We start from the raw sequence: 14,032 nt of genomic DNA, 5'->3' as shown, positions 1-14,032 counted from the left end.
TTCTTGGAACAACAAGTGCATAAGTCAGACATAAATACAAACTTGCACAGACATTGACAAGTAAATGTAGCCTACTTCGAAGAAAGTTAGAAACCCGTTGTGTCGAATAGCACGAAACGTGTGGGGCAAAATATTTGATGCCAGGCGTTAGAACTTCGATCAAAGCGTTTTCCCGCAGTGTTCAAAATGTTTCTTTCCATAAAAATAACGGCTTTTTTCATCTGTATTTCTGAACGTCTGGTCGGAAACTAGGCTGTTTTCTACATGTGAAAAACTTTCATAGCAAGTATCCAACAGTCATTTTACCAGAGCAATATTGCTAATTAGCTCAAACGGCGAAATACAAACTGGCATAGACGTTGACAACTCAACGTAGCCTAGGTTATTTCATCTATAAAAGAAACCCGTTATGTCGAATAGCACGAAACGTGTGTTGCGAAATGTTTGATGCCAGACGTTGGAACTTTGATCAAAGCATTCTCCCGCAGTGTTCAAAATGGCGGGGCTGACGCTTTGAAGTACCTAGCGAAGGAAAGTTTACGTAAGTCAGCACTCTTATGATTGCATCACGTGATGCCCCCCCCGATGGTTCCTCGACCTGACGATGTTTAGTCCTCTCTCAGTTTTTTCCTTTTTATTTTCCTTTTTTTCGTTTTGTTTTTTTGTTTTTTTCCGTAAGGCACAGCGTTTGTCGAATAGTGATGGCGCGTGTCGAGTGACCTCGTCACCGAAAAAGGCAAAAATCGCAGCCCTGATTGTATAGGCTACGTACATAATACATGAAAAAGACAAAGTTTACATAGAAACTGATTCTTGTATAATTGTATATATTGTGTGAACATAGGCTACATTGTGAATTGCAGACGCATCTCAAAAACATTTAGAAGCACCAAACTGAAAAAGACCTTATAGAGTATAGAGTCATCAGTCAGCTACTCTCCGTATTGGAATGGTTTAAAGCAAGGGTCTCAAATTGCTCAGAGAGCCAAATAAACACTTGTAAATTAACTCGAGGACTGCAATACACCTTAAGAAGTCAATAAACAAAATAACACAGTTAAAACGCAATAAAAAGGTAGTAAGAACACACCAAGAACGTTAGATCGCAAGAAAAAGTAGTAAGAACAAAGAGATGGAAAAACATTGTAAGGTAAAGGTAGTCCCAAATGTTGGGTATGAGAAGATAAGATTCTCATTGTACTAAGCCTACAGCACTAAGGAGAGTAGGGTGGCCAATTCCTTTCTCTCAGCAGCCTTTCCTGCAGCAATTAAGCCCACCTAATTTATTACACCCTAGGTAGAGGTGAGCGGTGTTTTCAACAACCAGCTGAAGCCGGGAGTCAAATTAGGTTTGCATAATTGGAAGGCAACACCTTATCCGTTGCACTATCCCATCGCCGGAAAAACACTGTACGAACACAAAAAATGAAACGATGGGCCTGGAGCGTAAAAATCTTGCAATCAACTTTCTAAACGTGCTAAAAAAAATAAGTCTTTGAAGAACTGATTTCTTCTGCAAATACCGTACCAAGGTTACGGTACTATTGCAATAAGACACAATAAGTGAATAGGCTAGGCATTGTGATGTAACAGTATGAGTTTCTTGTAAGCAATCAAATAATGTTAAAATAACAATAGTACGGTACTAAAAAGTTGTATAAAGTTTGATAGGCATTTTGAGATTTTTTGAGCAATTTTAGTGCATTTACCTTTCTACTGTAAATCTTTAGAAAAAATGCGTACTGTAAAATTTTGTTAATTATTTTACAGCTTAAAAATGCATTGCGAGCCGTACCAAAAGTCCTTACAGGCCGTGTTTTAGACCCTTGGTTTAAAGTGTCTTGCCAAGACACTGCCTGGGCCCAAATGAGATGTCTAACCAACATTCACGCAGGCAGCATGCAGGCAGTTACGCCACTTGGCTGACCTTCTAGAAAAGTGAAACACCAAAGTTGGTTACTAAGCTAGGCATTTTTGTTGAAAAAAAACTTAGATTTACGGCAAAAATTTCTAAAAGCAGACCTACTCCAAATACATGTGTACAAGCCTAAAAGGTATACATGCCTGAAGCAAATAATCGATGTTTCTTGCTATTTTGGCGTAAACAAAACCAAAGTTTTTTAACAATCAGAGTTGCCATGGAAAATTCTGTAAAATCAAAAACCAAATGATCACTCAAGCCAAAAACACTTTGTAAAGTTAGTTATAAAAATTCATACAAAATCAGGTCTGTTGTAGAGTGGAGCTGGAGTTTGCCCGATTTTCAGAAAATGGAATGAATTTAAAGTTTCATTTTTCATAAAAGTTTTGATGTGGAGTGGATTCGGAGTTTGGCTTAGCAACTTTGCATTTTGGTTGAAGCAAATAAGTTCCATAGCCTATACCTATAGGCTAGTTCTGTTTGTAGAAAAAAAATCTGTCTCCAGTCTCCACGATTTTTGACCCAGCGGTGATCCTTATGAGTGTGCACCACTGAAAACATTTACGTAGGTTACATAGAAAGTGTACAGAGATTTTTTGCACCCCAGAGCTATTTTGTGTCATTCGCATTGGCAAGTGTCACGTTATTTCAGAACTTTGAGGAGTCAAAAATAAAGAAATTTTTTGGAGTCGGATTGAAGTGAAATCTGGTTTCATGGAGAAAGAGTGGAGTCGAAGTCTCAAAAATCACACTCACCTCAACACTGGTCTGTTGGTGTAGACTATTGTGTCTGTATTTCATCAAATTTACTGAATTTCTTGTGTCCTAACCACGAATCCTTAGTCATAACATACGTATAGCCTACCTTACTTCATGCAATGCCAACAAAGGTAAGGCTAGATAATGATAATGTATCTCAATTTGATTTTAGAACAAATGGCTGTTTGCTTTCTTAAGTTAACATGAAAAGTGGGATGAAGCAAAACGAAATAAAAAATGTAAAAAAAATAATAGCCTAATAACAATTTCAAATGAAACTGACAGAAATGTTGCAAAAAAATCGAATATGACTCAAGTCAATCAAGGCAAATGTTGAAATAGACGTCTTAGCTTTCTTTTCCGTAACTTCTACGGTTTGACACCGCTGATGAACATGTCGCTGTGTTTTTGTGTAACAGGTAACAAACAAGACACTAAAAGGCATGTCTGAAGGTGGAGATGAAGATTGGCTTACTTGTATTTTTGTCTACATGAGTTCATCTCTAAACATAGGCTTGCCATACGTCCCGGTTGAGCCGGGACAGTCCCGATTTTAAGGTCTTGTCCCGTTGTCCCGCCCGGTTAACCAGTTTGTCCTGGAATTTTTAATTTGAGATTTGCAAAAAAAATTCTTGAGTTAGCTATTTTAGCAATTCTTTCTCAAGTGGGTCTGCGGAAAATATCAACACAATGTTTCAGAAGCAAATGATCAACATCGATTTCCTTTTCGATGAGCACGTTTTGGTAAAGAAATACATATCGTCCGAGAGTGAGAGGAAAGAATCACGGCAAAATGGAACGACATCTTATGAACAAAAGTGGATCAAATTGTTTCAAACTTTTGTCAACAAAAACATAATCATTCCAAACTTTCAAAAACTTGTCGAGTTTGTGCTTTGTTTGCCTGGGACATAGGCTATCAGCACCAGTTGAGCGATTTTTTTCAATTATGAACAGTAGCCTATATGATCGGATAACAGAGGCCAAATACTAGAACAGAATATCAAAGCTTTCCTCATTTGCAAAATAAATGTTGCTTTGACATGTAGTGAATTTTATGAAAAGATAAAATCGGACAGCTTAGGCTACTTTTGAAAAAGATGATTAGCACAGAAAAATATTATTAGGCCTGATTCATTTTCTCATAAATATGATTAAGTTCTTTTGTTTTCGTTGGTGGAATAGGCCTACATATAGCCTATTGGTAATTTTCCCACATTTATTACCATTAGTTGCATTAAATTCTTTTGTGTTAGGCCTACATTAAGTTCATTTGCAGTTTTCACTTTGCGTCCCTGATTTGCATTTCTAAAAAATGGCAAGCCTATTGGTCACAGCGATAAACCATAATCTCTTCGTGGGAAAATTGTAACATAAAGTTCCCGGATCCGTTCGTCTGTATGGAAAGGCAGGTTAGTTGATACAATTTTCACGTTTAGTGAGATTTTACTAAAACTGTTGGACATAGAAACACCATTTATGGTGCTAAAGAAAGTTTGTTTGTTGGGCTAACTTTCCCCCTAGTTAAGTCTGTTTGATGTCACTAGTTATCGGTTTAGACTCATTCAAACATACAACTCCGGTTTGTATCAACTAACCTTCTTGGAAGGTTAGTTGATACACTCATAAGGTTATTTGATACATGGGATTCCTAGTTGATACGATCAAAATACGCCTCAAGTATATTGAGACTATACTTTATGCTTTTGAAATTTATACTCAAACTACCTACTGTAGTGTAGATAGTAGAACCATATTGCCAGGTCAGGAGTTAACCAAAAGCCATGACAGTGCTGCAGTCTTATAGTGTTATCTAGAGTAAAATGTGATAAAGATATACGGTATTACATCCGGATGTTCTTCCTAACGTCAACTTGTTATACAGATTTGGAAATTGGTGTAATTGTCAATTCTTATGACAGCCAATTTACGTAGAGAGTCTTCAGTTGATCTGTAGCATCGATCAGTTGTTCTTTTATAAAACTGGGGCATGTTGTCAAAGAGGCCTTATTAATTGAAGTGATAGTGTCAAGTTCACAGGTCCTGCAGCTTCATTTACACACAGCTTAATCCTTCAACAACTATTTCCAAACAGATTTACAGAGTTTCACATTTACGTATTTTACCTGAAAATATGGTTGAAATATTGCAGGTTACCGTACTGAATGTACGAATGCAGGTTAGTTGATATAGTGTATCAACTAGCCTGAGCTAAAATGTATCAACTAACCTTTTCCTTACTTTTATCAAAAATGTGTCTGTCATCAATCTAATAAAGTCAGTTAAAAATGATTTGATTTATGCAATAATACTTTACACCAATACACTGCCTGTCGCCAAGAAGTTAATCTCTTACCGTTTTTCAAACAATCAAGAATTAACTGAATTGTAAATTTGAAAAAATTTGCAAAAAAACTCAATTTTTGAACATTTTGCATTATTTTACAAACTTGAAATTTGATAACCACGAAATCATCATATCACCATTTAATCAACATTCTTCACCAGTTGGTGGCGGTATTTCTACAAAATCCGTTTTCTGGAATCCGTTTTTAGTGATGTATCAACTAACCTTCTATATATCAACTAACCTGGCCTTGCCCTAATGACCGAAAGAAACACTCTTCTGAAAATGTCTATTCAAAAATTGTATTTCTGTAAAATTAGCCTCAATGCTGTCGAAATTGGGACGCAACACCGTACCCACTAAAACTTGTCACTACAATACAAATTAACTGAGATAAAGACGGAAATTTCGTCCAGCTGGCAAGCACTAAGCAAAACAGTTAAATATGCGACCAACTTTTCAAACAACAATTTTAAAATTGCAATATTTCAAACGCACGTAAGCAGCTTCTGTGACGCAATAATGATAAGCATTATGAAGCTATTCAAACACCTGTTGAATTTGGCTTACACCATATCTCGTAATTCAAGATTTAACGATTATGTAATGTTTCACAGGTGTGACAAAGGTGATGCAATCTTTGCTTATTTCTAGCAACAGTCCATGACCTAAGACGTCAGGTTCAATAGAGAAGTAGGTTCAGTTGACTTGTTAGAATCAAAAATACACTCGACAACTCAAAATCAATCAAAGCTGATTTTTTATCAAATATCTGCAAACGTGCAATACATTTGAAGAAGAAGCGTTCTTCCCGGCCGTCAGCACAAGGCTGAGCACTCACTAGTACAGCGAGCTGTTGCGATTCGTTAACCATAACGGTGTAGCTTTCACGCTAGCCAGTCAGACCTCCAATAAACGATAAGTTTCTGGGCAGCCAGTGGGCAGCCTTCTGGGCAGTCAGTGGCAAGAGTACGGTGCGATACTGATGAGCCCAGCCCAGGGCCGTAGCAACAAAGAACGTGGCCCCCTCTGAACATAAGTGTGGGGCCCCTTCCAACGCAGAAACTGGACTGTGGTATTTATTTTACACAACATGCAGGGTTCATATTATGTATACACAGTAGAGGGCACAGTTCCGCTAATTAGGGAAGCTAACGCTTTGGTTAGCGGATTAGCATTTCCGCTAATATTTGGAAATATTAGCGGACTCGTTAGCGAAAGTAAATTTATTGGAAATCCGCTGATTTCTTTGTTGAAAGCTAACTTTTGCATCAGCTGCGCCCACCAGTGCACTGTGTATACATAGGTCTACAGTGACATTGTGGACATATATTCTATAATTATGCAAAGCGCTTCTTTCAAGCCTTGTTCTGCGCAAATTGTAATGGGTCATAGTCCAGGGATCTAGCAATCTTGTTTTCGATGGTAGTTGCAAGAGCAGAAAGCCTGTCATCTGTCATGGTTGAGCGCAGAATATTCTTGATCAGTTTCTTTCTGCTGAAGGTCCTTTCAGCACTGGCAACAGTAACTGGTGTGGTCGGTCAGAAGAATTCTGATGCAAATGCAAAGATTCGGATATATCTCCTGAAGGCTGTTCTTGTACGTTAAAAAAATGCTTGCCGTGACAAGTCCTCTCTCTTTCTCGATGACATAAATAAAACGATTCAATTCTATTATTAGTTCGTTGGTATCAATGTCTCCCATTTTTCTTTTAAATTTTTTGCAGTGATTGTCCAGTTCCATTGTCCGCCCTGTTAGGTCAGGGATTACGTGTCCGCTCAAGATCACGCGGCGAAAGTTCGACTCTCGGGGTGTGCGCTTGAGCAATGAGCAACGCATTTCAGGACTCCTCTCCATTCAGCGGCACCTAATAAATGGAATAATTTCCTGGCAACAACACTTCAATAATCGGAAAACTTCTCTCTGCCAATCTCGGTAACCGGCCCTGTGTCAAGAGCCTCTACAAGTATGCAAAACTACCAGGAATAACCAATCAAGGCTTTGTCAGTCCGAGGATAAAGATTCAAAACCAACCAACCCAACCATTTTCTCTGAGACACTTCTTCAGGCTGCTAGCGTTGTACAGAAATTCAAACAACTTGTAGGCTACTACTCCACGAGTTGGTCAAAGCGGGAAGAAACAGAAGACATGGCCTGATCAGTGAGAGCAAGAAAAAATTGCGATTTGAATTTTTCTTCAGCAGAAAGACGACCCAAATCATCAGCACATTCGTAGCCTAACCAAACATTCTCTTCCTACGTCGCACCGTGTTTTTTTGAAAACACCTGCTCAATACCAATAAGCTCTGCTATTTTGCGTGCATTTGTGACCACGTGGTTAGCCTATATCCTGTATTTCAATAGTTTTCCAAAAACTTCGGCGGAGGGGCCCTCATTCCTTGCGGGGCTCCCTCCGATCGGAGGGTTCGGAGGGCGGTTGCTACGCCTCTGGCCCAGTCTCGTGGGCGAAACACGTGTCTATTGCTGTCAATTCTTGCTACAAATGGGCTCCCAGAAACTTATCGTGCAATACATTATTATTTGAATTAACAGGTAACCCAGGCATAGGCGTAGCCAGGGGGGGCGAAAGGGGCCATGGCCCCCCCCAAATTTTCAAAGTTTAGATTCCGAAGTTAAGCCCTTTGTTGAAAATATAATAAAATTTGTAGAAATTTATAACGTTTTCCAAGACATCTGGTTATTAACACCCCAAGGACTTGTTTTAGACACACAGAAAGACACCAATAAATTTTGCAAATTGTAAATCGCGCAAAATTTACTCGGTTTACGTTTCTTTTAACTGATTTGTGGAAGCAATTTCAGAATGGCTTACTCTGTTGGGTTTTTGTGTAGCTGAGTTTTTGGTGTTCTCTAATTTTAGCCGCAGATTTTGCCCGCTCGTGTGTAAGAGCTACCTTTAATAAGTTAATAGCTGTTTATCTGCTAATAAATTTCATACAAATATTATCCTAAAAGCGTTTCCAGAAAGCGCTATAATCCATTATTTAAGCGTAATTTTGAAAAAATTTTCCGGGGGAGCATGCCCCCGGACCCCTAGAATACGCATGTCTTCGGCACGCTCTAACCCCCACCAATTTCATTGCTTCCCCTTGCTCAACCCACCAGGATACGCCACTGCACATCAGGTGGCGATATCTTAAATCAAACACTTTGTCGTTCTCTTCAATTCATCAAATATTTGGCCCCCCCCCCCAAATTTTTTTTCCTGGCTACGCCACTGAACCCAGGCAGCAAACTTGGTCATTTTTTCATTGAGTGAACGTCTGCATTTTTCTGTGTGGAAAAAGATAAATGAGTACTTTTTCATGTTGATGAATTGAAATAGTCTACAATCAGTCGAGCATTAACTGCCACTAGCAGCATGACTGTTAATTGATTGAGAGACTATAACGACTCATCCAGTCACGCCCAAAATCAGGAAATGTTTTTTTCGACATGCATCATATTCATAAACTCTGGCCCTCTGGGCATTCAGGTTCAGTTGTGAAGGAATTATGTTTTTGTGTACAAGGGAGCTGTTTAACTTTTATATTTAGTACTTTGATAGAACTCTTCAGGCTACTGTCTGTAATAAGCTCCACCAGAAATTATTTCTCTTCCTGAAAAAGAAATGCCTCCTCTGCATAGGATATTTCAAATGGTCAAGTAGGAATTGTAGCAATTGAATACTAGGTGACTAGCTGTTCATAAGTCATGATAAGGTTGACATATCATATAAACTACAGCACACTCTGTTAAAGCATCATTCAACCAAGTTTTATTAAAGATTTAGGCTGAAAGTACTCTCAGAATGTGTAATTTTAAGGTATTTTTTCAAACTTTGTGGGAAGGACTCCATACGTGCTCCGCCTTCGATGACTCATGCAAAACTACTTATTTGCCCCACCCCCGCCCCCAAACAAATCTTGTGTTGACAACGCCCTTGCCTGTTGCTTACATGAGTGCAGAAATAGCCTACATACCGTATATAATAATAATGTTTACTGTGATCAAATATAGTTATTACTTTCTAAAACCTCTACAGCCTGTTTCACCCTAAAAGGGGGATCATCAGAAGGTCTTTATTCAAATAGAAATATTTTATCAATGTTTGAAATAAAAAAAAATATTACTTAAAATGAATAGAAATGCTTCTATTTAAATAAGGACCTTTTGATGATCACCCTTTTAGGGTGAAACAGGCTGTAGAGGTTTTAGAAAGTAATACCATAACTATAGTTGATGTAATTTGCTCTGCTTGGCATTCTGCATTTTTTGTAGTTATTAACAATATGTTATTGTTTAATAATATTAATGTTATGGTTTTATTTATCGTTGCTTTACAACATCTAAGGTCTTTTAGCGACAGGGCTCTTTCATATTTTTATGTCAGGTTTGCATGCCATCACCTTATTATCTGACTTATTCTCACTTTGTTGTGTAAGAAAGAACACAATCAGTACCGTACCATTTTTGAAGTCTTATGTTTGACCTGACCTGGAATCGATCTCAGCACCAGAGCCAAAACCATTCGGCCACTGAGCTCATAACAGGAACACATGTTGTGCAAAGATTCAATCAATCAAGTACCGTAGCAATTAATAGGTGGCGGCAGAGTTACTGATCAAAATTGCCTGGTTGCTTCAATTTATTCAGGACAAGTAGGTTACAGCTATTTGGATAGGTTTTTGGAACTAACAAGAAAAAGTTCAAATTAAAATTTTTTGTAATGCATCAGCCACTTACTGTATTGCAATTTTTGCTTGAAAATTGTTAGCATGCCCTTATCAGTATTTATATGCAAGCTATGTGCAGTGTGCACAAACTGTTACCGTATGTACAAAGTATCATATCTTGAAAAACAGACTCCTTGATGGAGATGGTTGGAACCATCGTATTGCATTTTATCAATCGACAAAACATATTGTTTGGCTTTGAACATTCCTAAACATTTTGACATCATGTGGGACTGAATTGTGAAATAGGCATCAGCATAAACAAACATCAGAATACGATACCTTCTCATTTTAACATTTTTAATGATATAGGCTACCAAAAAAGGCTTCAAGATATCAGATTGGGAGAGATAATTATTTCTGGCTAATTCAAGTCAACAAAGAAAATGGAAACTTTTAAAATTCAGTTTTGAATTTATGATACAAACCTCCCAGGCAATGAGAAGTCAATACCAGTACTGTCTTTGAATGGTTTAGGAGGTTTTATGATATTGTTGATTTTTGCATCAGACAAGAATGTCCATAATTAAATTAAAATAATTATACAAAAATAAGTAGCATATAGTTGTTCACAAACAGTAGTGGTGCAAAAGCAGCCAGAACACAATTCAACGCAATCACAAATCGATATGTTGCGATCGGCTCAGTAAAATTTGGCTGACTCTTGAGAATATATGAAGAGCTTGTTTCCAAAACCGCTTAGGCATCATTTTACCAAAATTGAGTTTAGAGTGTCATTAGGTAGAGTATTACCATAGGTACCTACTATCCATTCCTTTTTTTCCAAAACCTTCTCTTTCTGCTTCAAATTCGACACTAAAAATTGCGTTTTCTTCCAAAACCACTTACGCGCATAAACGTTTTTCGTGGTTTTCTCGAAATCACGAAAGTAGATGTAAGCGGTTTTGGAAACAAGCTCTTCATATAATGAGGAGTTTTCGATCCAAATTGCACATGTGTGAATATTGAGCAAATATTTTCACTTTTGAGCTTTTACTATTTTCACCTCATACTTATCGGTGTTGTGGCTTAAATGCAACTTAATTTATTTTTTTAGGCAGACACAATTTTTGCTTGCAGACACAATTGTTCTGTGCATTGGAATTTTATTTTTTACATGCATTAATAAATCTAGCCTAAAATACCTCACTTGTTAAATTTTGATTTTAGATGCAACCTAATATATTAATATAACTAGGTAATGCTGTCATATTTTTACATGTTTTATAGTGAAAATGACAGAAACAGCACTTTCAAACCTTGCCCTTCCTGCACAAGGCACCAAACAAGTGCCGAAAGATTCTCCAAGTATGATTCTTTATGGAAAAATGCAAGACCTTATAAAAAGGATGCAAGATGAGAGTGGTGGTGTACCAATAAAAACTGTGAAAAGTTTGTTAACAAAAATTCCTGATGTTTTCAGCGGTGAAGATTTGGTGTGTTGGCTTATGGCAAATCTCTCAATTCCTGACCAGGATGAGGCTATTCATGTGGGATCGCTAATTGCTTCTCATGGGTATTTTTTTCCAATAGATGATCATGTGATTACTTTAAAGAATGATGGCTCCTTTTATAGATTTCAGGATAAATTTTATTGGCCATCAAATGGATGGGATCCAGAAAACACTGAATATGCAGTGTATCTCTGCAAGCGTACAATGCAGAACAAAGCAAGATTGGAGTTAGCTGATTATGAAGCTGAAAATCTTGCAAGATTACAACGCACTTTTTCTAAAAACTGGGAAGCTATTTTTGCACGGGCAGAACTTGAAGCAAAAAGAGATAGAAAAAGAGATAAAATTCAACGCAAAGTGTTTGACAGTCAAGAACGAGCTTTTTGGGACGTTCATCGACCTGTACCTGGTTGTGTAAACACTTCTGAAGTTGATATCAAGAAAGCATACTGGTACAAAGATAAAAGTAAAAAATCCTTGTATGATTCTTCACCAAGAAAGTCTAATGAAAAACCTGCATCAAGCCCACTTACAGACACAGAAAGTGTTGAAACTCTGTCTTTAACTGTGCAAAACCTCAACCGTCAAATTGACCGACATTGTCTTAAAATGTCCAAAGTATGTGAGTCGTTGATTAACTACACAGACCAACAAGCTGGCTATGACCCACATATGACAGCAGTTGAACCTTCCAACCCCTGGATCTCTAATGAAGATCACTATTGGACAGAAAGTCGTGCCAAAGATATAACACCACGTCGCGCTACAAGATGGAAGTTTTCCTTTGTAGAACTTTTACGCGATGAACAAGGTAGAGAGCAGTTTCGAAAATTTCTGGAAAAGGAAGTTTCTGCTGAAAACTTGGATTTTTACGTAGCTTGTCAAGATCTAAAGATGCAGCCAGTGAAAAGAGCAAAAGACTCAGTGAAGACTATCTTTCAAGATTACGTTTCTGATGAAACACCTAACCCCATTAACATTGATTCCCAGATTAAGGATATAACCATAAAGAATATGGAAAGTCCAGATCGTTACTGCTTTGAGCAGGCCCAGGAACACATTTATCAATTAATGAAAACCGATAGTTATGCAAGATTTTTAAAGTCAGATCAGTATAAAAATTTTGTCACTACCAAGCAAAAACCACCACCAAAGAATTTATCTTCTAAACTAATTAATAGCTCTTACAATGCATTACACAATGAAAACAGTGGTGAATATTGATTCTGTGTATTTGTGCTTATCATTTGATAAGTAAGATATTTTTGCTTGTGAATTTTGTATATGTCATTGGAGTTATGTCACTGCCTGAGCCACTTTTTGCTGTGCCGCGCAATGAGATTAGTACTTATTTATTAAGTGTTGAAATAAATGTGATGTAAAATTTGTCAATTGTATCATCATAACACAATTACACAAGATTTCAGCCACTCCACTCTTAACCCTGGCAGCAAAATTCGTCATTTTTACATAGATTTAACCTCTGCAGACGTTGAGTTAATGTAAAATTGACGGATTTTGCTGTCTACGAATATAATCTTTTCATAAAGATACGTGATTATGCTTCCTTATTTATTGCTTTTCTGTTTGACAGAGATGTTCTTCATGCCAGTTTATTCTTTTTGTATGTCATCGTTATGGCAATGAAGGCTTAAATGAAGCAATAAGAAACCAATGAACAGTTGCAAGTGTGTCATTCATCCATTCGATCAGCAGCTTGTTATTAATTATCCCGCTTTTCAATCAGGAAAGTACTGCGAGCCTTTTCTAATATACGACGCCATTTTCTTCAAAATCCATACAATGTGACATTTGTTGTATGAACAGCTCCTTGACCGTTCAGTGTTAATATGATTATGTCAACTTCAATCAATTGCTCATATAAATATATTATACGCGCTCGCATTGTGCATTAATCAGCCTATCGAACGATGATTAATTTATGGAAGTGTGTTTTTTGTCCGACTGTCAATGGTAGGAGGAATTAACAAATGTATTGACAATATATAATAATAATGTGGTTTTAATACAGCGCAGACATGTATCCATCGCAGACATGCGTTGCTCAGTACAGGCGCAGCCGAGCACATTTTATCCGAGTTCTACTCTTCACTGAGTGACCAGGCAATAGCGGAATGGCCCGTTTCGGTGAGTCCGATTTGGTGAATCCGATCCCTATTCAGTGATTTTTTGAATTTTTGTTTTTAAATTATCGGGTACCGTAGCCTAATTATCATTGCCGTTTTAGGGTTAGGAACTCACCGAATAGTAGCAGATCTGGCAATAGAATGCGTCATTGTTTAGTTTGTCAATTCCTGCAATTCACCTGTCTATTGCGATTCGTTATGTCTTAATTATTACTTGTTTGCATCAGACCAAGAGGTCCATATCCGCAGAACATTAAAAAGTAATCCCAAAGGTTGGGATCCACTGCTATGGACCAACTTGCAAAGGGCAAAAGGAGTAAGGTAGTATGAGCATCTGCTAAGTAGAGAGGAAAGAAATTTTCTCCGAAAGACATTGGCTTTCGATGGGAAGAGGACACGGGGACGTCCACAACAAACATGACAAGATCAGGTCAATGGTGAGACATACAAGGTCGGACTGAAGGAGAAAGATGCAATCGAGAAAACGATCGCTGCGATGAAAAAATCGGCCACCTCCACGAGCGGGGACAAAACCGAGTTTGGAAGATAATAAAGTGTTAGGCGCCGCTAAATGGAGAGTTGTCGTTATTCAATGCCAGGAGAGTTGCACCGGTCGTCTGATCTCGACGTTAGTAAATTCGGGCGCATATTTAACTGGGCTACCGAGG

At 37.8% G+C, this 14,032-nt stretch overlaps 1 protein-coding gene across 1 annotated transcript; it reads left to right on the top strand.

Moving 5' to 3' along the window:
- Nucleotides 1–10,954: 10,954 nt before the first annotated feature.
- LOC145783699 (regulator of G-protein signaling 6-like) lies at nt 10,955–13,640 on the top strand. The gene has a single exon (XM_082595587.1). The coding sequence runs from the start codon at nt 10,999–11,001 to the stop codon at nt 12,439–12,441; it is 1,443 nt and encodes a 480-aa protein (XP_082451713.1). The 5' UTR covers nt 10,955–10,998; the 3' UTR covers nt 12,442–13,640.
- Nucleotides 13,641–14,032: the final 392 nt, after the last annotated feature.

This window comes from Aplidium turbinatum, chromosome 14 (genome assembly GCF_918807975.1).
Source record: "Aplidium turbinatum chromosome 14, kaAplTurb1.1, whole genome shotgun sequence".
Lineage (NCBI taxonomy): Eukaryota > Metazoa > Chordata > Ascidiacea > Aplousobranchia > Polyclinidae > Aplidium > Aplidium turbinatum.
The sequence above is the reverse complement of the archived record's forward strand: the minus strand, read 5'-3'. Positions and strand labels throughout refer to the sequence as shown.

Coding starts and splice junctions, on each gene's coding strand:
- LOC145783699 (XM_082595587.1), top strand. CDS start 10,999: ATGACAGAAACAGCACTTTCAAACCTTGCCCTTCCTGCACAAGGCACC.